Source organism: Sparus aurata, chromosome 8, assembly GCF_900880675.1.
Source record: "Sparus aurata chromosome 8, fSpaAur1.1, whole genome shotgun sequence".
NCBI lineage: Eukaryota > Metazoa > Chordata > Actinopteri > Spariformes > Sparidae > Sparus > Sparus aurata.
This window is the reverse complement of record NC_044194.1, coordinates 31,195,640-31,217,955: the sequence shown is the minus strand read 5'-3', so window position 1 is coordinate 31,217,955 and position 22,316 is coordinate 31,195,640. Positions and strand designations below refer to the sequence as shown.

The 22,316-nt window shown below is 41.7% G+C and overlaps 1 protein-coding gene across 6 annotated transcripts in view; it reads right to left on the bottom strand.

Annotated features, from left to right (window-relative positions):
- LOC115586257 (septin-7-like) overlaps positions 1-22,316 on the bottom strand; it is a 64,911-nt gene that overhangs the window by 11,994 nt on the left and 30,601 nt on the right. For 3 of the 6 annotated variants that reach the window (XM_030425116.1, XM_030425117.1, XM_030425114.1), the window contains exons 3-9: positions 16,169-16,275; positions 7,957-8,057; positions 7,722-7,856; positions 3,728-3,845; positions 3,075-3,167; positions 1,708-1,804; positions 290-301 (exon numbers count right to left, since the gene is read on the bottom strand). In XM_030425116.1, the coding sequence (XP_030280976.1) occupies positions 290-301; positions 1,708-1,804; positions 3,075-3,167; positions 3,728-3,845; positions 7,722-7,856; positions 7,957-8,057; positions 16,169-16,275 (663 nt within the window). The remainder of the gene's footprint in view (positions 1-289; positions 302-1,707; positions 1,805-3,074; positions 3,168-3,727; positions 3,846-7,721; positions 7,857-7,956; positions 8,058-16,168; positions 16,276-22,316) is intronic. The other 3 variants (XM_030425118.1, XM_030425119.1, XM_030425115.1) reach the window with 1 other exon arrangement.

The window sequence follows — 22,316 nt, the reverse complement described above, 5'->3', positions numbered from 1 at the left end:
AATTTCTATTTTCTTTGTATTTCAAAATATTGTTAACATTTTAATATGTCAATGTTCTTCACTGTTTTCAAAGGTTTCTTAAAATATGGTGATAAAATATTTGATTGATCATCAATATTCAGCCCAAGTCTGATCAGAGCATTGGTTTGACCATCAGCCTAATGATGAGACAGCACAGCAACAGAAAAGTGGAGGGAAAGGAGGGCTGGAGAGTTTGGGGAACACCCTGATGAGGGAGAAGTAGGGGAGAAGATGAGGTCGAAATAAAGTGAAAGATGGTTTGGTTTACCAAAAATGCCCTCTGTCAGTCATGGAAAAGAATAGACAAAGAAAAAAGAAAAAAGAGAGAAAAGAAAGAATGAAAAAGTGAAAGACTGATAAACGGTCAACCACAGAGCAACAACGGTATATTACTTTATATAAGGATATAAACAGTATATCATCTTTCAGGGGAATTTTAAACAAACTCAGTTGAAAACTAACCCACCAGTAAGAGAAACAACAGTTCATCGTGGCCAATGGCAGTCTGTGATTGGTCGATTGGGTAAGTCAGTACATGCTGCCATACTGAAAGAAGATATCCCATAATACACTATGTCTCTCCCTCTTTTCCAGAATCCCTATCAGGGTCAAAACCATCTCTATCAAAAGGACTGTGTGCATGTGAGTTTGTCTGTGATGAGGGGAAGACAGGTTGGTGTAGAGTATATCGGAAAGAATTTACCAACTGCCAGACAACTTCATACTTTAGATAATCTAACAACATCTTTGGGAACATGTTGACCTTTTTAGTTTTCCCAGTTACAAGACAAAAAGCTTTAATTTCCAACAGTCTTGGTCACTGTTATCCCTCCATTCACACAGCCTCAAATTCCAAAGAAGCAAGTCATGGGGAAATAATCCTTGAAACCATCAAGAACCGAGCACTTTGACCCCCAAAAATGTGTCAATTTGGAGCGGAAAAGTTGGACACGATGTGACCAAAAAATAACTTACAGTAAGTGTGAACCGAACGGGGTGTTTTATATTGTACTACAGGTCATTGTGCATGCAGAAAAATTAATAAAAAGAATAAAGAGACACGTTGACTAAACAGTAGGACACCAACCAGTACCAGTAAGATCCAAAGCTTCTTAAGAACTGAAGAAGCCTCTTGGATGAGAGGTGAAATGTCTTTAAGAAACTGTAACAAGTATAGTTGCCTACGATCTAGCACTTAGAATTACCATGAGCTGGATGACTGACAACCTTCATCAACATGACACGAAATCTACTAAAATCAATATTTAAGACTTATCAGAGCTCTTAAAGGTGTACTATGACCATGTTTTTTAACTTTAAAAAGTCGTATTTTTTCCACCAAGAACACATTTTTGACAAGTCACTGTATTACCTGGTAGTTAATACATTCAGTGGATACAGTAGGTCACTTTGTAAAACATGCACTATGTCCCACACTCTCAGGAATATCATGCTTCATTCATCATGATAGAGATAACATGCACATCGACCTTCAAACCTAAACATGCGTTAGCCTCTGTCTCAAATCCGTCAGTATCTGCCAAAGGTGCAATGACATACAGCGTATCAATGGTCATTCTTAAACTGTCACACTTCTTTTTCTGTTAATTTGCTAGGCACTTGCAGTTCGGCCACAAAATGGAAGCTGTATCCTTCCCTTTCGGCAATGGACCGGAATCAAACTACCTTCTGCCACGCCCCACGGGTACTGGCGACCTCTGACCTTCTTGCCGTTCACCTCGATGACCACATTGCTGCCCACCACTGCCAGTGGCATCTTCTCCTGGAAAGAAAAGACAAACAATTTTCTGCAAAACTGCTGTACACGTGCAGTAGAATCCAGGATTTTCCTCAGTGAGAGATTGTCTACATATTTTTAAGGCTTAGTCACTTCCAAAAGTGGATCATGTGTAGTAGCAAGCTTGACTCTTGCCTGAGGCAGCTGTTACTGGGGCAGAGTTACATGGACAACCATCACTAGTGAAAGTTCTTCAATGAGCTGTTCTATAAAGTGGCTGAAGAGTTATGCAATAATGCTGCAAGGCATGGGGGATACGGGACAGCTGCAGCGGTTGGATACTGATCAGAGGACAGACTGACCTTTGGCTGTCTGTGACTCTCTATTTATGTGTTCCTACTGAGATCAATCACAAGTAGGGCTGGGAGGACGCGTCAACGTAGTCAACATAATTGACGACATAAATTCGTCAACATGAATAATTTGCGTCGATGCGTCATCCCAAACAGGAAGTGGTAGTACCTGCGGAGGCTGAGAATAGCCCCTCTCACACAGAGACGCTGCATTAAGGCCGCAGTGGCGGTTCGTCAATTCTCCGTCGTTGGTCATTCACACAGAGAGAAGCATCACTGGAATAAAGACGAACCGCCATGTAATTCACACAGAAAGCTGCACTGCCGCTCCTAAAGAGACGTGACAATACACGTCATGATGAGGACGTCGGGGTGTTTCCCAGGTGTCCCCCCTGTCAATCTAAACCCGCAGACCGTATATAATGTGTAGTGATTGAGAACCCGGCCCCCTAAACATCCTGGAAGGTGAAAGAGTTACGTTTTTCGCGCTAAATTACATTATTACATAATCGCCATCAGTAAACAGGTCGCCGCGTGACTCTGTCACTTGCGGGGACAGAGGCTGTTTTCTTGGGGAAAGTTCACTGAAGTCTCGGTCAGGAGGGCTGACCATCGCGGTGATTTCTATCAACACAACCACTTGAGTGAGTTAAAGGTTTTTGCCAGTGACTGACGCTGGTTTTTCGGGCAGAAATGTGATGAGGAGTTGGTAGGACAGACAGGAGGACAGACGCTGCTCCGCCTACAACTGCGGTATTTTTTTCATCATATAAGTTACCAACGACAGTTACAGTTACTACTTTACTTTTGTTTGGTCTTGTAAGGTTAAATTAATTGTTAGATTAGTCGACTAATCGAAATAATAATCGCTAGATTAATTGTTTGAAAAATAATCGTTTGGGACAGCTCTAATCACAAGTGCACAAATCAAGTTTTACCAACAAGACAGTGTTCTCCATTACCTTGATCTTTCGGATGAGTTTGTTGTCCTCGTCGTCCTCTGTGTCCGGGAACTCATAAATTTTTATTTTGTGCTCCTGTATCTCTTTCATTATCTGACAAAGAAGACAGCAGAGTAGTAGAAGTAAGTAATCAGAATGAAGTACATGATTGGCCACCATACATACAATATGTAGCTCAAAAAAGGATTTAGATGTCTCTTTTAGGTAAACAGTCCTTGTACATTTCACAAAATAATAAACCCCAAACTGCTTCTGATGTGCTGGTAGGCACTTTGAATGGCAGCCACCGCCATCCGTGTACGAATGTATGTATGAATTACTTTAAGTTGCTTTGGACAGAAGTGTCTGCTAAATGCCCTAAATGTAAATGTAAGAAGGCTAAACATGTTTATTGGATTCCAGTCTTTAAGTATGCTAATTGTCTCCAAGCTCAAGTTCCATACTTGATACACAGAACTGAGACATCAATCCCCTTACCTTGCTCTGGGAAAGAAAAAGTTAGTGTAAATGTTTCTTATTGCTTTACATGTCTATGTTGGAAATAGTGTGTAAAACAGATGATACACATATGCTACTAAATGTTTTATCTGTTCACCTTCGATATACAGCAGCAGTGCCTATCCCATTAATGTGACAAATGGACACATAAATACCTGTTTTTTAAAAAGCTGGCACTCCTCTGGAGTCAGAGTGTCTGCTTTTGCAATGAGAGGGATGACGTTGACTTTGTCATGAAGTCTCTTCATAAACTCGATGTCCAGCGGCTTCAGACTGTTGGATAGAGAGAAAAATAACATTTAACCAAAATCATCAACAAGTCAACAGAGACATTCACTTTTTGTACAGCTTAGTTAAATATGACCACTGTAGTACATTCAACAGGTGTATCATAGTAGAAAAGCAAAAAGCTAAATGTATTAGTTTTAGTGTTTTAGCAACAGGTAACTGGTAACCTGTCCTGCGTGTACCCCGTCTCTACCAATTAGAGCTGTGAGAGTCTTCACCCTCCTCATACCTGACCAGGATAAGCTCTATTGGGGAATTAATGAATAAAAACTCATCAATGACATCATTTAACATGGATTAGCAGCCCTCTCACATATCATTTGAATCAACAATTACGCTTAAACTAAGTGCTATTCAAAGTAAGTGCAGTTCAGAGGGTCACCAGCAGAGGCCAACCAACCTGTACTTTGCATGTAGCCCACAGCAAAGTGTGACCAACTTTTTGTCTTATGTTTCCTTCTTCTGTGTTGACAACTGTCGGTTCTGTCTTGCTGGGCTGCTGAGGGACTGTAATTCTCTAAAAGGCTCCATCTCTGTCTAAATAGCAAGTGGGATTCATATCTGGTCCGGCATGAGGCTGGTGGGCTGTCTGCAAGTGTGGGCGGTGTATGTGGAAAGTGAGTATGCACTGCATAATGAGAGAAAATTATGTAAAAATAACTGTACAGAGGCGGCTGTGTCTCAGGATGGAGAGTGGTCTGTCCACTGATCACATGGTTGGTGGTTCAATCCCCAGCTCCTCTCGTCCACATGTCAAAGTGTCCTTGGGCAAGACAAAGAACCCCTGAATTCTCCCGATGGTCAGGCCAGCATCTTGTATGGCAGCTTACTGTGTGCAGTGTGTAAGGGTGTGTGTGTGAATTGGGGAATAAGACATAAATGAATATTTTGGATAAAAAGCTTTATAAAAAGCCAGCCATTTACTATTTACATGGTTGAATACTTAAAATTGCAATTATTTTCATTCATGTGCATTGAAATGATTCATGCTATGTGCGGACGTGGTTCTTTTCTGTGTTCTATGACTGTGAGTAGTAAAGGACCTTTTGAGGCATTCATCCCAGATGTACAGAGATAGAGAGAGGGCAACAAAACAGCTGTTGAGTGGTGGACTAGTTCAAAGAGGGACGTAGAATCAGAGTGTGAAGCAACTACTTGGTCAGAACAAAGTCAGGTTTTTGTATGATGCAGCATCGGCACGCAGACCCAGATAACACCAGAGTCAGAGTGTCTGCTCTCAGCAGAGGGAGATATTAAAGGGATAGTTCGGGTTTTTTGAAGTGGGGTCATATAAAGTATATATCTATAGTCGATCTGTTTCCTACCGTAATCACCGATCAGCGCAGCCTCAGTTTGGAGAAGTAGAGAGCCGCTCCAGCCCAGAGGCTACACCAGTTCAAGTGTATGTTGTATAGGTAAAATTCACACCGCTTTACATCACTGTCAGACCGCGCTTTCTTTTGGCACTACATTTTCTCAACCGCAGAACCTCCGTATCCCTACGCATTAGCGTAACTGGGCAACAGCTGATCTGCGAGTGGCGGCTGGACGAGAGGTTTACTTTCGATAAAAACGAAACTTAACTCTCCATATCCTTCTGCATTAGCGCTCGGCGTAGGGATAAGGGGGTTCTGCAGTTGAGAAAATGTAGTGCCAAAAGAAAGCGCGGTCTGACGGCGATGTAAAGCGGTGTGAATTTTACCTATACAACGTACACTTGACCTGATATAGATTTTTTTAGGTGAGCCTTGTTTTAGGTGGTTAATTTCGCTTTTTTGCTGAACCCCGTTCAGAGATAGATGGCAGCACATTTGAAGGCACATTTGAAGGATAACAATTTGCTTTGAAACTATAGCCATCAAATTCCAGATGTGACAGGAAAATCACAACTAAATTGATATAATTACCCAAAGAAATGCTGAGAAATTGCCCCAACATTTAGAGTGATCAGCGGCTCCATGCTTTGCTTGCATTTATAACAACAATACTGTAAAACAAGAGTGGGGTATGCCACACCAATTACTTGAATTTATAGAGCTGTCTAAGACGGAGACGGCACTAAACTAAATCAGATGTATTTATATAGCCCAAATCACAATCACATTGCTTCAGTAGGCTACAATCTATACAGTGAATTATATTCTCTGACCTTAGACCATCGATTCGAGTGAGGAAAATCCTGCCATACTGAGAGAAATAACACTTTTCAACAGGGCGGAAAAAAAGATGACTTTCAAACTAAATTTTTACTTCCTTTCAGACATGCACCTATTTCTGTCAATGTCATTTTTGATGTTGGTCTCATGTAATGCCCTGAATCACTTTTATGAACAGGAGGGCAATCTATTGAGGTTGGCCTAGTAATTATTATCAACATTCATCAAAGCATATGTCTGAACTGAGCGCTGCTCATACTCTAACCATGTCCTTAGCAATGTCAATAGCAATTTCGCTAGCATGGCTTAAATCCCTCCTTAAACACTTCCATTCACATTCTCCAAAGTCAGCACATTCATTATCAGGTGTAGGTATCAGCCTGAATGAGCCAGCAGTATTTCAGACGGAAACTGGTAATAGAGGGTTCAGAAAGAGGCCAACTGCCTCAGTTATAGAGAACAATGTGTTTGCACACTTTCTGGCTGGTGCCAACAAAATATTTGCAGAGTAATGTAATTTTAAATTGCATTTTTTAAAAGAACCCATCTGTACATGTCTGTAAGCAATCAATGAATGATTTGAATCTATACAGATAAAATTTAGCCATCACTAAACCTGACACACACACACACACACACACACACACACACACACACACACACACACACACACACACACACACACACACACACACACACACACACACACACACACACACACACAGCACGATGAGAGAAGACACAGTATGTTTGTTTGAGATGAGAGGCCTGCCTCTGTGAGCTGCACTGAGCCTCCACTCTGATTGGATAATTCAGTGATGGAGAGCGAAACTCTACTTTCTGAGCATGAGCAGAACTGTGTTATATAACCCTTGTGGGTCACAAACACTGACTGGCACAGCACTGTCAGTTGGACCAGTACAGAAGACTGTGGTGAGTGTTAGTGAATAACACCTTTGAATACAAATAGACTGGCACAGGGAGCATCTTGACCAGAGGAAGTCCTTCCACATGTCATCTGCAGCTTCTAAAACGATGGCTTTAGAATATTTTGGTTCACCTGGTTATAACTATGATACTTTATGAAATGATAGCCCTGGAAGTAACTTAAAGCTCCTATAATCCAAATTTTGATTTAGCGATTAATTAAACCACTATTTTCAATGTGAAAGGGGTTGCTTGTAGTGACAGACCCACAGAGAGTTATAACCCAACTCTCATAGCTATCGGCATGCTGTAACACACCAAAACTAGGCAGAGTAAGGCTATCATATACTAATTGCTGAAGCCCTCTTGAAGGAAGGAAATGCCATTTATTATACAATGTTTGATGCAATCGTGTATTAAATCTAAAAAAGAGACATTTTCTTTCTTAACCACAATCAACTACTGTATATTCAATATTAAATGCTTGAGATTTTACTCATGTTAGCATAAACTAAAAGTTCAAGATCAGTTTCATCAAAACATTTTAGAGATTTAGACATTTAAAGCCCAGAAATGCTTGAAAAAACACTTAACACAAAGGGCAAATGTAGCTGTAAGAACAATGACAGTACAAGTGTACATTTACATTTAGGCCATTTACCAAACAGACAAGTGTCATAACTAAAGTATTTTATCTCATTATTGCCTCAGTTTGTGTCACCTTACTTAATGTTACACCTATTGCATGTAATTACACCATCATCTCATGCAGACGTACCCGTGTCCAGAGGGCGCTATGAAGTACAAGCAGCAGTGGACTCTGTTGTCGGGCATGGACCTGCGGTTGACCCTCGACTCTGCGTTCAGGAAGTCCTCGCATTTACTGTCAATGTAGTTTATGACTGGCTGCCAACTAGAAAGATGGAGAGAGACATCAGGCAGAGAAAAGAAGAGGAAATCGGATAATAAAGAACGCACAATCATTTGGTAAGATCAAACTATGCACTCCTCACCAGTTGCTGTTGTCCACTGCATCCCCAAACCCGGGTGTATCCACAATAGTGAGTGTCAGCTGGACCCCTCCTTCCTTAATCAGCACTTTGGACTGCTCAACCTGGAACACACCAACATTCATACTATTAAGGACACTACTGAGCTGAATAAAAACCTATGCCTCACATCTGAGTTGTTGCAGTCCTCTGATAATCTGTCTGTATTTGTGTGGATTCAGCACAACATTGTTAACACAATTCAGAATGCCGTTTGGCAACACATGTTCCCACACACACTAGCCTACATGTTTAATTGTTTAACACAATCCTTTCCCACTCAGGGCACTGCTGATACATCACTGCACTGCAAGTGCACCCACACAGCCTGCTGGGAGATTCATAGATACCAGTATCTCCTGGCACTGGTGTGAGCATTCTTTAACTCTTTCCGTCCTCTGAGCTGCAAACATCAGAGCCGTGATGGTGTATAGGAAAGGAAGGGATGATTACCACTTCCTCACTATACAGGGTATTCCACCCTAAACTTCAGGCAGTTCTGGTGCTATCGAGGGATGCAAAAAAAAAAAATCGATTTTCACTGTTGACTGTTTTCTTGATTAATAGAATACTAGATTGGTCTATAAAATGTCAGAAAAAAAACTATGATAAATTTGATCAATTGTGCATGTGGATGCAAATGCATGTGAATGAAACAAGGTTAAGACTTGAGGGTTAAAACTAGCTTCATGCTCAGTTCAGTCTGAACTTACTTCTGGGGCATAGGAGTGTCATGACTGTGAGGTAACTGCTGGGTCAGGGGTAAGGTGGTGTGTCTGGGTTTGAAAGAATTTTGTGCTTACATGGGTGAAGTTTAATCAAGCTGGCGTGGAGTGTTAAGTTGCTCCTCAAAGTCTCTACTAGTTGATTTTTATACTCTACTGAACTTCAGAAAAAGCAATGTCTGCAAAGCAAAATGCATTTTCCTAGGGTTGAGCAAGCACTCCGCTAGAAACAAACCTCCGATACAGTACACTTCTGAGGGATTCGAGCACCAGCTGAGTAAAATGAAACAGTATACGTGATGAAGGAAAATCCTCATAGGTGGCTGATGGAAGTATATATGTATATAAAAAAAACTTGTTCTGTAAATAGTTCTTACTCTTGTGATCAAAAACACTGATTTGAAGCTCAATTCTGAGGTTAATCTGTAAATAGTTCTCTAATTAATAACATTATAGCAACATCTAGTCAACCCATATCAATTTGAGGTTTAAATTAACTACTTCCAGTCAATACCACCCACTTAGAGTTGATCCGAGTAAGGATCGGGATACAGATAATTCAGTCGGACAGACACAGATGCAGGCCTACTCACTCATCCCTATCAAGAACTATGGAAACTATGAAATGGTGACCATGAATGTGAAGAGCATGTATGTTGCGAGTAATAGACTAAAATGTGCAACCATCTCTGTATAGTAAAGGAAGACCAGTACTGACATAAAAGTAGTGTTACTTAAACTATTCTCTATATTTAATATGTTATAAAGAGATAGACCTGGTCCTCTGTCTGCAGGGCTGCAGTGTGCTTAATAAGGAACACAGGTGCTAAATAAATACAAGGCCAAGCTAATTATTGATAACAAAATGTCTGTCTGATTGAGTTTTGTGTGTGGCTTTAGCTTGAAAGAGAAAAAACAGCCCAGCAAAACACTTCCATCTCACATATATTCACATTCAGTCGCACCGATCCATCATTTCCTGCAGCTTGTATGCTGTTCCCTCAGTTCGCTGCATACTTTCACAAGGCCATCTAGTTATTTTAGGATCACCCCTTTAACTCAAACTACAGCCCTCTTGCTCGAACGCATTCTTCAGCTTCCACAAACCTTCAGATAATCTGTCTGACTTTACAGCTGAGCATATATATCACACACCACACTCATTTGACATATCTGAGCTTAATTATGCATCCAGCATGTGTGTGTTAAGCTGTGTGTTTGTACTGTATGTGTTTGTGCATGAAATGTCCGCCATCTCAAAACCAAATCTGCCATTTCCACCGTTTCTGTGAAGAAAAACAGATTGGGAGTAAACCTCAAAAATGCCTTCAGTCTCAACACCATCATTTAAAAGTAATCTGATCTGGGGGAATGTGAGTGAGCGACAAAGCATGAGAGATTGTTCGGGAATATAAATACTCTGACCCCGTCTCTCTCCCTCAGCTTCAGACCACAGCACCCACGGCACACACATTTACACACACTAACTGCTACTTGCAGGAGAGCATGTATGCCCACGTTGCGCTCATGGGGTTCACATGAGGTTCGATGTGAGCAATGGACCCAAACGGGAGCTGGAATCAGAAAGCCTCTTAAATGTTTTCAGTCTTGCCACAACATAGTAAATTTAGCTCTGTGTTGGCGCACGGGCTGTAACATAACAGAGCTGCTGTTGTGTGGAGGAGCGACATCACCTGATTTGTTTCTACAATCAATAATTTAGGACACAATGCGTGAGTGCAAGGATACAACTTTTAAAATTACACACCAAAGCTAAAAAAAAAAAAAACAGGACTTTTAGTTTCTATGAGCACAACATTTCCTTGTATGAAGTGGTACAGTTGGAAAATTGGATGAGAGTCGGTTCCTTACTATTAGCGGTATTTTTGTTACTTTGAATTTTTTTCTACAGTTTTTTTTTCATTAAAGAATTGAAGACAAAGCTGTAAAATGTCCTCCTAACACCAGTAGCTGTACAAAAACTGACTAAATAGGCAAAAACCTGGAAGAAATTACTATTATGGTCTAGTGTGTTGGTAGGGTCAAAAATGGAATATAAAATGATTAATTGTTAATTATTTGGTGTATAATTACCTGAAACTAAATGTAGTTAATGAAGTTTTTGTAGCTTAGAGGTTAGCGTAACCTTTTATATCTACAGAGGAAGCAGGTCCTCTTCTATGGAGACACTGTGTTTCTACAGTAGCCCAGAATGGACAAACCAAACAATGGCTCCAGAGTGGGCCTTTCAGGTTTTAAGTGAGAATGTAGAATACAAACTTGTTTTTAAGATTTAATAAAAGTCACCTTATGCAGTAAAGAAGAGAAAACTTCCAAAAGTAGAAATCCAAAAGTAATGTAGAGTCATCAAGTTACATTACTTTAATATTGTGATACTTGGATTACCTTTCTGACTCAATTTAAAAAAAAACAGGTGAGTGGGTAACTGTATCACAATACAATTTACAGTCACCCTCCCAACCCTAACTGTTAGCTATTTTCTTTGTAGAAAGTAGTTCCAATGAAAACTGCCGACAACAATATGGACAGAAAGATACATTGGTGTTTTTTTTCCACGGTGTTGTGGTCAAGGCAGAGATCTCAAGGGTGGGCATCTCAAAACCAGGTTAAATGACACATAAAGCAAAGCAGGGTCGATAATTTGAATGAAACATACTTCATGAATCCATTCATTTCTAAGAATCTCACAGTGTAACTTTGTTTTTTTCACTTCTCTACCTACACAGAAGCACTTTTGGCAAAAATGAATGGCTGGCTTCTAGGAAAAGGCAGTTGTGTGTGTGCTGTTGATGTGTGGGTGATGGTTGTTTGTGCTAATGTGAAGAGACGACAGTGTACAGTGTTGGTGGGAGCCAAATCCTGCTGCGAAGTGATTTGCAATTTGTTGTGTGTCTGTGTGGGAGCAGTTATCATGACTCGGCAAACAATTTATTAATCAAGTCAAGAGAGGACGGCTGTTTATCTTTTTAGCAGTCTGAGTGTGTGTGTGTGTGTGTGTGTGTGTGTGTCTCTCGGTGGGTGGGTGTTACATTTCTTGGGAACATTCTTACCATTCTACAGACCCTCTTAGGCCCTAGGGGGCGTACAAGGACTCTCACCCAATTCCCTGTTTTTCTTTGTCTCTACCCTGTCACCTCTTACTCACCCATCACCGCCTCAGTCCTCAGAGACACTCTTTAGTTTGACCCTGCTTGGTCACATTCCTCCTCCTTTACTCTGCCTTTTTGTCCCTCCTCTCCTGCTACCTGCATCCCCTCTTCCTCCTGTCTACTTTGCTACTCTGTCCCCAACCTCTTCCTCTTCTACCTTATAGCAATTGTCCTCACCATCTTCTTCTTTTCCCTCCTTTCCTTTTTCCAACCCCTTCAGTATTCTGCTCCCCACTGCTGATCCAGATGTAGCCTTCTCCGCCTCCTCTGTTTGTCATGACCATAAAAGGATAAAACCAGGCCTTGCCGTTTCCCTTCTTAGTTCTCCCATCCTTCTGTCTCACTTTCCTTTCTCCATCCTTCTTGCTTCCTCCTTCTCATAATACTCTAGCTATTGCACCGAAACTCCTTTCTTTCTTTATACATTTTTGGCCTTTTACTTTTCGTGGCAGCATGACAACTAGGACTGGTTCAAGCAATGTGGCTCGGAAGTGAATTGGTAATTCGTCAAATTACCTTCAAAGCAGTGACGTCAGATTTAAGTAAGACATTGCCAACTTTTGTAGTCAATGCTATCAGATCGTTGTATGGAGGTTTTAAGGATAGTAGGCAACTAGCATATGCTAGAATTTTGGTGTCTAGGTTTTTTAGTATTTAATGGCCAAACAGACAAACAGGCAAGAGGACACCATTAGGCAATTTCAAGCCCTTTGCACACAGAGATTACGCACTTTCTCCACAGTAAAGGCTTGCCAATTCTCCGCATTTGTTTGTGCACACAGAACCAAGCAGCTCCGGCGTAAAGCTGCAACAGTGTGTCAATTTATACAGCACTCCGGCACTGTGGATCCAAGAGAGGCGGGCGGTACAAGTCATGTTGTTGATGTCTGTGTGTTTTTTTTCAAACGCATTTCCCCCGGTGCCCTCCTCTTAATCTAAACATGTACCCGCTGACTGTTTATAATCATATGGATGCTGTCATAATGTGTAGTGATTGATCCTGGAATGTGACAAAGTTATGTTTTTTGCTCTAAATTGCGTTATTTCATAACCGCCATCAGTAAAAAGCTGTCTGACTCTGTCAGTCACGGCGAGGGAAGTTGTTTTCTGGGGGAAAAGTTGTGAGAGCTGACGAAAAACTCTGGCATTTCCATTCACATGGACGCCGTCTCACCTCTGCTGCGGCTCTAGCCCTTTTTACACAGCGTCTCCACAATATCTCTGGAGCGGTGGTTCGCCAATTCTCCGCCGATGGTGATTCACACAGAGCGAAGCATCTCTGCCGTACTGTCATGTTCACACAGAAAGCCAGCGCTGCGGCTCCTAAAGAGGCGTGACGGTACACGTCATGTTGATGACGTTGGTGTTTCCCAGGTGTCCCCCGTCAATCTAAACCCGCCGACAGTTTACAATCATATGGATGCTGTTATAATGTGTTGTGATTGAGATCTTGACCCACCAAACACCCTTGAAAGTGACAAAGTTAGGTTTTTCGCGCTTAATTGCTAAAAGGTCGCTAAAAGTTCACTGTCTGACTCTGTCACTTGTGGGGACGGAGGCTGTTTTCTGGGGCAAAGTTCCCCAAAGTCTCAGTCGGGAGGGCTGATGGTCGCGGTGATTTATTTTCATCACAAACACTCTGTGAGTTAAGGTTTTTTGCTGGTGGCAGACGCCGTTTTTCAGGCAGAAATGTGAGGAAGAGTCGGTAGGACAGGTGGGAGGACGGACAGGAGGACGGACGCTTCTCCAGGTACAGCTGTGGTATTTTTATCCTCATACAAGTTACAGTTACTACCTTACTTTTGTTTGGTCCTGTAACGTTGCTTTGTGGGACATTTCTCTGTATTTAGTTGAGTGAAGGACCTGTGCAGTTATCAGACTAGTCAGACTTCACACTGGGGCGGTTCACCAATAATGCGGCACTGATCTGCCTCTGGAGGTAGTATCAGGGCATCTGAAACTTTCACACAGAGAAGGGTGCAGAGAATTGGCGCAGGATCCCCGCATGCAAACGGCAGTGTGAATGGGGCTTCTGATACTACCTCAGGAGGCTCATCAGAGCCACAGCAAAACTTTCACATGGAGGACGATGCGGAGAATGATTCTTGCACTCAAAGGGCAGTGTGAATGTGGCTACAGATGTAGATATGAGGAGTTTCCCAAAGCAGCAGGGAAGTTGGAATCAGAGAGAACTTGTCCTTGACTTTTTCACCCCTTAAACCTGACTCTTGACCTTTTGTTATCTGTACCCTGACACTTCATATCTACTAATGCATACTACTACTACTACGACTATTGAAATGAGACAGCAGCTTATAGTGGGTTTATTTTTTTGTATGAAGCAGAAAAAACTGTTACAAAAGGACACTTTTGTGTTAATTTGCCTTACTTGACATGACATGTTGGATGATTACGGGCTACAGATCTCAGTACTGACTATAAACAAGCTGCTTTCTCAAACAAAAAAAGACCCTGAGGGAGACAATAATCAGATAATGTCATTTTCCAGCAACTGTACAGAAACCCATTGACATAAAAAAGAAAAACACATTCAAGTATGTAAACCCAGTCCAACTGGATTGACATAGATTTTTGGCCTACATGATCAAACCAGACCATCATTGAGAACATTGGCCGTTTCTGTACAGTTATTATTAATGTCTGCCATCAGATCAGTTTTCCAAAAGTTAAACCATTCTCCATGGCCAAGTGCTGAGGATGACTTGAGGAGTCTCACAGCCTTAATAAAGAAGCTACTGTGAAGTCTGGTGGTCACTTTCAGTTGACACACAAGCAGCAGCAGCAATTAACACTCTACAAAGAAAGTATGGTTATTTGAACCCGAGCAGCTGCGTGTCACACTAATGGTTGTAATCAGGGTTGGAATTTCGTCATTTTAGGGGCAAGGCTATTTGGCCTTCACTTTTCTTTTTTTTTTTAGGGGCACCAAGGCCACATGACAGGGTACAAAGGCCACTGAGTGAAATTTGATGATTTGCTTTTCAGATTGATACCATAAAATCCTAATTTATAATAAGACATGGATTATAAATTTTTTAATACCAATATCAAGTTAAAGTGAAACTCTCGCCAAAAAGCAACTAAGGCTTTATTTTTGATTGAATGTGAGTCAAACCTTCGTGCAAATGCATAATTACAACGAAAGAGGCACTTTTAAGATTTACCGTAGTTTAATTTTCGGGCAAGCTAATTTTCAATGGAGTGTATGGGGCACTGGCACGCTAGCATCAAATCGCTATTTTTAAAACACTAAAAAGGCTCGACACAACATGAAACTTTGCTTGTAGTATCAACAGGGTCTCTACACATGAACATGAGCATTTATAACATTGTTTGTGTACACAGAGTTACTAAAAAGAAGGTTTTTGAACTACTCACCATAGGAGCTGGATCTCTTCACTTTAATGTTACATTAGAGAACATTTTTTTGAAGTAGGGTTAGGGTTAGGTGCTTTGGGTGACACTACACTGAATATTAGTGAAGTTATTGAATATTTCTCCCAATAGAAATTCCCCAAAATTATGTCAAAGCACATTTTTTCCAAACAAAAAACTGTACAATAACCAACAGGAGACCATTGATGTGTGGAGTGATTTTGGTGACACTACAGTGAATAATAGTGAAGTTACTGAATATTATTTGTAGTATCTATTTTCAGTGTTGCACTTTTTAGACGGTCCCTGTGCCCTCGTTTCACAGACGGCTGACCATAGAGACAAATGTTAATGTCCAGCCTTGAGGACCGCTTGTTTTGATGCAAATACGGTTGTAGCTTGTTGTCTACCTTACTACGGTAGTACAGAGTCGTCGTTTGTGTTTTAACAATGTTTCGCTTATGATCCGGTAAGTTCGAATCTGTGAATATATTTCCAACTTTACCGCACTAAATCCTGCCACATATGTCAGTTACGTATCATATCGAAACCGGCTGAGCTCACGTGCACACCTGTGCTTTAGTGTTGTTCTTCCGTTTTGAGATGCTGCTGCTGTTTGAGAGGCTTTCACGTGAGATCATCGATGTGATGATGAGACTCCACCTGCGCGAACCGCGAACTCATTGAAGTTACTGTGAGTGACTACTGTGCACTTGGGTGGCTGTAATTCAAGGCAAGAACACTACGCACACAGGGCCAGGGGCAGAAAGGCCACTGTGGCCGTACGACGTTTTTTTTTTTTCACGGGGGCATAGAGGCCAAAGTGCGGGGCAGCGGCGGCGACTTATGAATGTTAGATGTGATACCAGATTAATCTGTATTCACCTGCACAGTCTTCTTGATGCGCTGGGAGGGACCGGGGTAATCCTTGGAGTACAAGTCAGTCAGGAACAGGGAGTTGATGAGTGTCGATTTCCCAAGACCAGATTCACCTGAGGACACACATACATTTCAATTTAAGATATAAATAGTTAAAATTATAAGTTTAATGTTGTCTCTATATTGTATCTGATATGAGCACAGCACATGGAAAGACAACTTGCTGGCCACATGTTAACTACAAGCAGACACACACATACACGCACACACACCCACACACACACACACACACAAACACAGCCTGGAGGGATGGGGCTGGAGCAGGGAAATAGAGTAGATTCATTGTCTGCGAGGGAAAAGGTCACAAGCGTGTCTGCCAGCAAGAAAAGCTTTCAGATAGGAGGGATAAAACATTTCCTCTTCACCTCCCGCTCACTTTTACCCTCACCATCCCCATTCACCCACTCTTCCTCTGCTCCTTTCATCAAACGCTTCCCAACCATATCAATCGTCCTGTTTCTGTCCTTACTGTGCCAACTTTCCATTCTCCGCTCCTGGTCTGATGTAAGGGGCAGCAGTCGCACAAACACGCAGAGTTAACATTTACTTGACAAAGAGCACAGCCAGTCCACACATACACATTGCATACGCTCTCTCTCACACACACACAATACTGTGATTAATGGCCAAGCATCTGGCTCGTGTCTCTTGAAAAGAGTTGGAGGAGCATGAGGTTGGAGAGAAGGAGGGCTGCTTGTCCTAGCAAGACCTCTGACTGACACCCACTGCACCATCCTGCTGCTTTTCAGGCTTTGGAATTCTATAGCAGCCACTACCCCAGTAATTTGTCACCAAACTCCAACCCAGGGTGTATACTCTAGCTTGAGGGGGGTACAGTGTATTATGCAGAATGCACTTCTTCGTGGCTTTTCAGCATAAATGCGTGTTCTGGGTGTGGCTAGAAACCAAAAAGGTATTGCAAAAGACCATGTAGAAAATGTATTGTAAGAGGCCAGTCAGGTTTGACTCGTTGTCTCATGTCATACAGAGGTTGCAGAGGCGCAGTCTCACTTGCACCGACTCCGGTAACATGTCCAAGGACCCAAAGTGACTTCTTCAAATTGAGTCTTTTGAATACTTCAACAGTCCCAAAAATGTATTCATTATGAAAATAGTTAGCAAGTTGTCTTCCAACATATGCAGCTTGACTTTAGCTAATTTTCAGGTGTCATATGAAATTGAATTGGGAATGCAACATTGAAATGTCAGTTATAACAACGTAATGTTAGCCAACGAGACAAAACTAGAAGCGACTTTTATGAGCCTGCCGGCCTCCTGTGGTTGAAAAAAGGTGTGCAACCCAGCCTGATCTCACATCTTTTTCCTTCCTGGGCGACTGTCATTAAGGGGTCGGAAAACACTCCCCTCCCTCTCGACAACCCATGTGAGGTGGTTACCGAAATTGCTATCCCTCTGACTTCTTCTCTTCTCTGGCGGAGACACCCCCAAAACCAACAACCTCATTGGTCTGCACTGAGACCAACACTATGCAGGCAACCTTGAGGAAACTACCTCCTTCAGCCAGGTAAATTACCTCCCCAGCATCCCCCGGTAGTTCAGCACCTGGGACCAAAAAACCCTGTCTCTCACCTCCTGTACTGAGTCCCAATAACATGGGAATAACTGAGCTAATCTCTAATTTTATCCATTACATTGCTTTTAATCATTTTTGACTTGTTACCCAGCAGGACCACTACCCACATTTCAACTCTTCTAAAGCTTCTGACTATGTGGCTCCTGCTGGCAGTGGCTGTTTGTCACCCAGCCTAGTATCTATCATTCTTTTCAGAATTACTATGAGCCAATGTAATACTCCAAGATCTCTCCTGTCCCCTCAGTAGAACTGGTATTGCAATCAGGACTACCACAATAAACCCTCCCACAAGTACCCTGCCCTCAGTTTTTGTCTAATCAATGTCCACTCACTCACTCACCAATATGTCTTTTGTCTGTCAGGATTTTATAATGACCAAGAACCTTTTTATGATTACTGAGGCTTGGCTCACTCCTGGTGACTGTGTTCCTTTAGTTAAGGCCTGTCCTTCTGGGTTCCCCCTCCTCCACCAACCAAGACTGACAAGCCGGGGTGGCGGGGTTAATATGAATATAGTTGATTTTGCATTCTTTTTCAGACTAAGACCACCTTATCAGATCGTCTCTCACCCTCAAAACTCTGAATGAGTTTTTGCCAAACCTTCACTTCAGTGGCCAGTCCATTTGCTCCTTTTGTTCTTAATATGCACTCTGTTGATGAAATTGTTATCAGTCCTTCATTTAACTCTCACAATTTCTCAACCATTTCTTTTATTACATTTCAGAGATTAGACTGGATTGGCATTAGACTGGTTTATTTGTTACCTAACAAAAATATATTTTTTGCTAAAATTGGTAAGTCCTCTTCCTCAGCAAACCCCACCACAACTGGGGTTCCTCAGGCTTCCATTTTGGGTACCTTGCCATTTTCGATCTACTTACTTACCCACTGGGTCAAATAATCAGCAAATACAACATTAATCTGGTTAGTCTCGTTTCTATCAGCCATCATTTTAGACTGATCTCTGAGGTTACACCCTTTCGCACTTTTTCAGATTTAGAAAAGGTTGGTCATGGGTTCATGACCTCAAGTCTCGACTACTGTAATGTACTGTACTCTGGTATCAGTAAGGTGATCGTTCATAGACTTAAGTTTATTCAAAATACTGCTGCTTGGATTTTAACCTGCTCTAGCAGAAGTGGCCCGAATTCTTGCTGACCCACACTGGTCATCAGTTGGTTTGGCAATTGCTTTTAAGAAAATATTTTATTGCTTGTTTCTAAGGCCCTACATGGTCAGACACCACTCTACATTTGTGATCTTTTAACTTTGTAAGCCCGATCACTGTTTGAGATCCTCTGACAGAAACCTTACGCCTGTTTCAGAATCACAACAAATTTTACTTGTGTTTAAACTTGTTCTTATTGTGGTTATGTTAATATCTTAACATACCTGTCTTTTATCTGCTGTTTATCCCATATATTTTCAAGTCTGCCTGTGAAGTGCCTTGTAACTCTGGTACTGAAAGGTAATTTACAAATACAGTTTATGATGATGATGATTATCATTATCATCAATTGTTATTATACACTGAAACAACAGAGAGTTCTCACAACCCTCTGTTATAAGTCTGAAAAATGTCCACACCATGTAGCCCTAAAACTTCACACCAAAACTTCACCCTACACCCTATCCAACAACAACTGAGGCACTCAAACCCTAGACATGGATGCACAAAACAGAGGTCTAGGACCAACTGGTAGGGGCAAGGGGTGTACAGGGATTGGGCCTAATTTTCACTTTTATACACAGTGAATTGGCTACAGTGTAGACAGAGTACTGTAGAGAAAGGATGTGATTATGATTGCCATAGGATCATCTCTATTAATCTACCTACGCTCTACATTATATTTATTCAATGAATACAATATTCATTCTCTTTTTATTCCCTATAAAAAACAGCCACCTGCTGAAGGTGAACTTCGCAGAGAGAATGCTTTAATTTGTACTTTCTACAGGACATCTGTATAATGAATCAGTCCATGTCGACGTGAAGTGAACCCCCAGTGGATTCCAGTCTTTATCCTTTCTTAACCCCTCATTCTGCCCCCTGTGTGTTTGCTCAGTAACGGATGAATTTCTGTTCATGTGTGAGTTATGACGTCAAATCGTCCCAGTGTCTCCTCAGCTTCCAAAGCCAGACTCTGGACGACTCACCCGTTTGATGGACTGTTCAGAGGTAGAGGTCAAGAACATGCACACACATGAATACACAAAGGCCGTTTCATGACGAGATAGCGCAGATGTATGAAGCCGCCCTCCTCAGTGCTGGGTAAATTGCTTCCAGTCCTGCAAAGGAGGAAGGTTATTTTAACACAGAGGGAGGGGCTAAGTGTGTTTGCTCAGTAACGGATGAATTTCTGTTCATGTGTGAGTTATGACGTCAAATCGTCCCAGTGTCTCCTCAGCTTTCAAAGCCAGACTCTGGACGACTCACTCGTTTGATGGACTGTTCAGAGGTAGAGGTCAAGAACATGCACACACATGAATACACAAAGGCCGTTTCATGACGAGATAGCGCAGATGTATGAAGCCGCCCTCCTCAGTGCTGGGTAAATTGCTTCCAGTCCTGCAAAGGAGGAAGGTTATCTTAACACAGAGGGAGGGGCTAAGTGTGTTTGGTTGAGTTTGTAACAGTGGTGACCCTTACCCACCAACAGGTGTACTGAAAGACAAACATACACAAACAAACAGCTGGAAATTAAGTGAAAAGTTTAACCTGACAAACGTTGCACTCACATAGAGGCTGCAGCTGAAACATCAATTTTAGTCAACCATGAAATTTAACATTTCATCAAATGATGGATTAACTGGTGTGACTGGAAAACCACTTCACATTTCAAATGTGGCCAGTTGAAATATCAGCAGTCATGCATAAAGGCTTCTGTAACTGGAGTCCTATAGATAGCTTTCACAACATAAAATAAGCAGGAATCAAGTTGAAGGGTCCTAAACTCTTGTGCAACAACAGCTGTGTTTTAGAGGCAATCCACACGAAAACACTCTTTTACGAAAACGCATTGCATCGTTTTGGCCGACCGTCCACATGGATCTTGAAAACGCAGCGCCTGAAAACGCACTGGGTCTCAAGGTGGAAAAATCCGAAAACGCAGCCCTCCCATTTTCGTGTGGACAGCGAATCCGCATACTTTCCGAAAAACAATGACGCCATCGCCCAACCCCTCGACCTCGAGCCTCTAGCCTCCGACCTCTGAACCCCACGACGTCTCATAACAACAGCAATGGTGGACTACATGCTTGCGTTTGTGCCACAGAAGATATTGAGCCTTTCTTGCAACTTGCTCGCCTTGTAGTTGAGTGTGACTCATTAACGGTCCACACAAACGATTCTGGTTTCCTTGCACTAGCCATTTTCCTCTTCTTCTTGTTGTGTTCGGTTTCTCCATCTACTGTCTGTTTGTTTACAGCGCGCAAGCTTAATGCGCATCCTCCGTCTCTTCTTCTCCGCTTTTGGTGAATTTCAAGCGCCACCTGGAATATGAACTACAGCGTTTTCGGTCGCTTTCAGTGGGTCTGTATGGACGAAAATATTCTTGAAACGATGTCAAGAAAGACAGAGGAAAAAAAGATTGTTTTGGTACGTGTGGACAAGGCCTAAGATGCCATGCTTATCTGGCTTTTATTACAGACGTAGTTCATTTCCACCAATCACATGGCTTAACATTGTATTCAGTTATGTACCCATCGCCTTCTTTCTTTCAATATTAATGAGGGTTACCCTTTAGATTTGCTCCTTTTTGGGGTGACTATGCCAGCTAGTTGTGCTCTGCTGTGTTATTGTTGCCTCTCTGCTGCACTGTTCACCATTCAACATTCCTGAGAGCAGAAGCAAGATAGTTTCTTCCACACAGTTTGTTTATTGTGTTGAATGCTTTGGTGTGTGTTAATTAGCCTGTTAGCGGTAGTCAGTAGGTCTTGTTTGTTACTGCTGACTGCTGCTCCTCTCCCTTAACGTTTATATTGTAAAAGGCAAAACGGCATAAAAGTAATCACAAATATGTGGACTGCATAATGTTCATCTTGCAAAGGGTAATTACCCAGTCATTAAATAAAAGAAACGCTTGCAACTGCTGCTTTATTTGAAGATGACTTCAAGATATCTTTAGCATGTACATGCTGTAAACTTTCTGGGTGCTGCACTCTCCTTGCAGTTAATGTCATTGTTTCTCGTTCTCTCAACATCATTTTCTTAAAACTCCATTCATAAATGTTGGACATTTATGGACTCTGATTTGTTAGAGATAGGAATCGATTTTGTTATGGGAACGATAATAGGAAAAAAACATTCAGAACAAGTGCTCTATGAGCTTTTGGCAACAACTAAGACTGTTTCGTACAGACCAAGTACAGACTAAGACTTAAGGAAAACTATTATTTTCTTTTAATGATGTTCACATTCACCCACAGCACATCTTTTTCAGTTTTTATTTCTCCTTTGTCAAAGTGTAACACTTCTTGTGCATAGCCAACACTCAAACA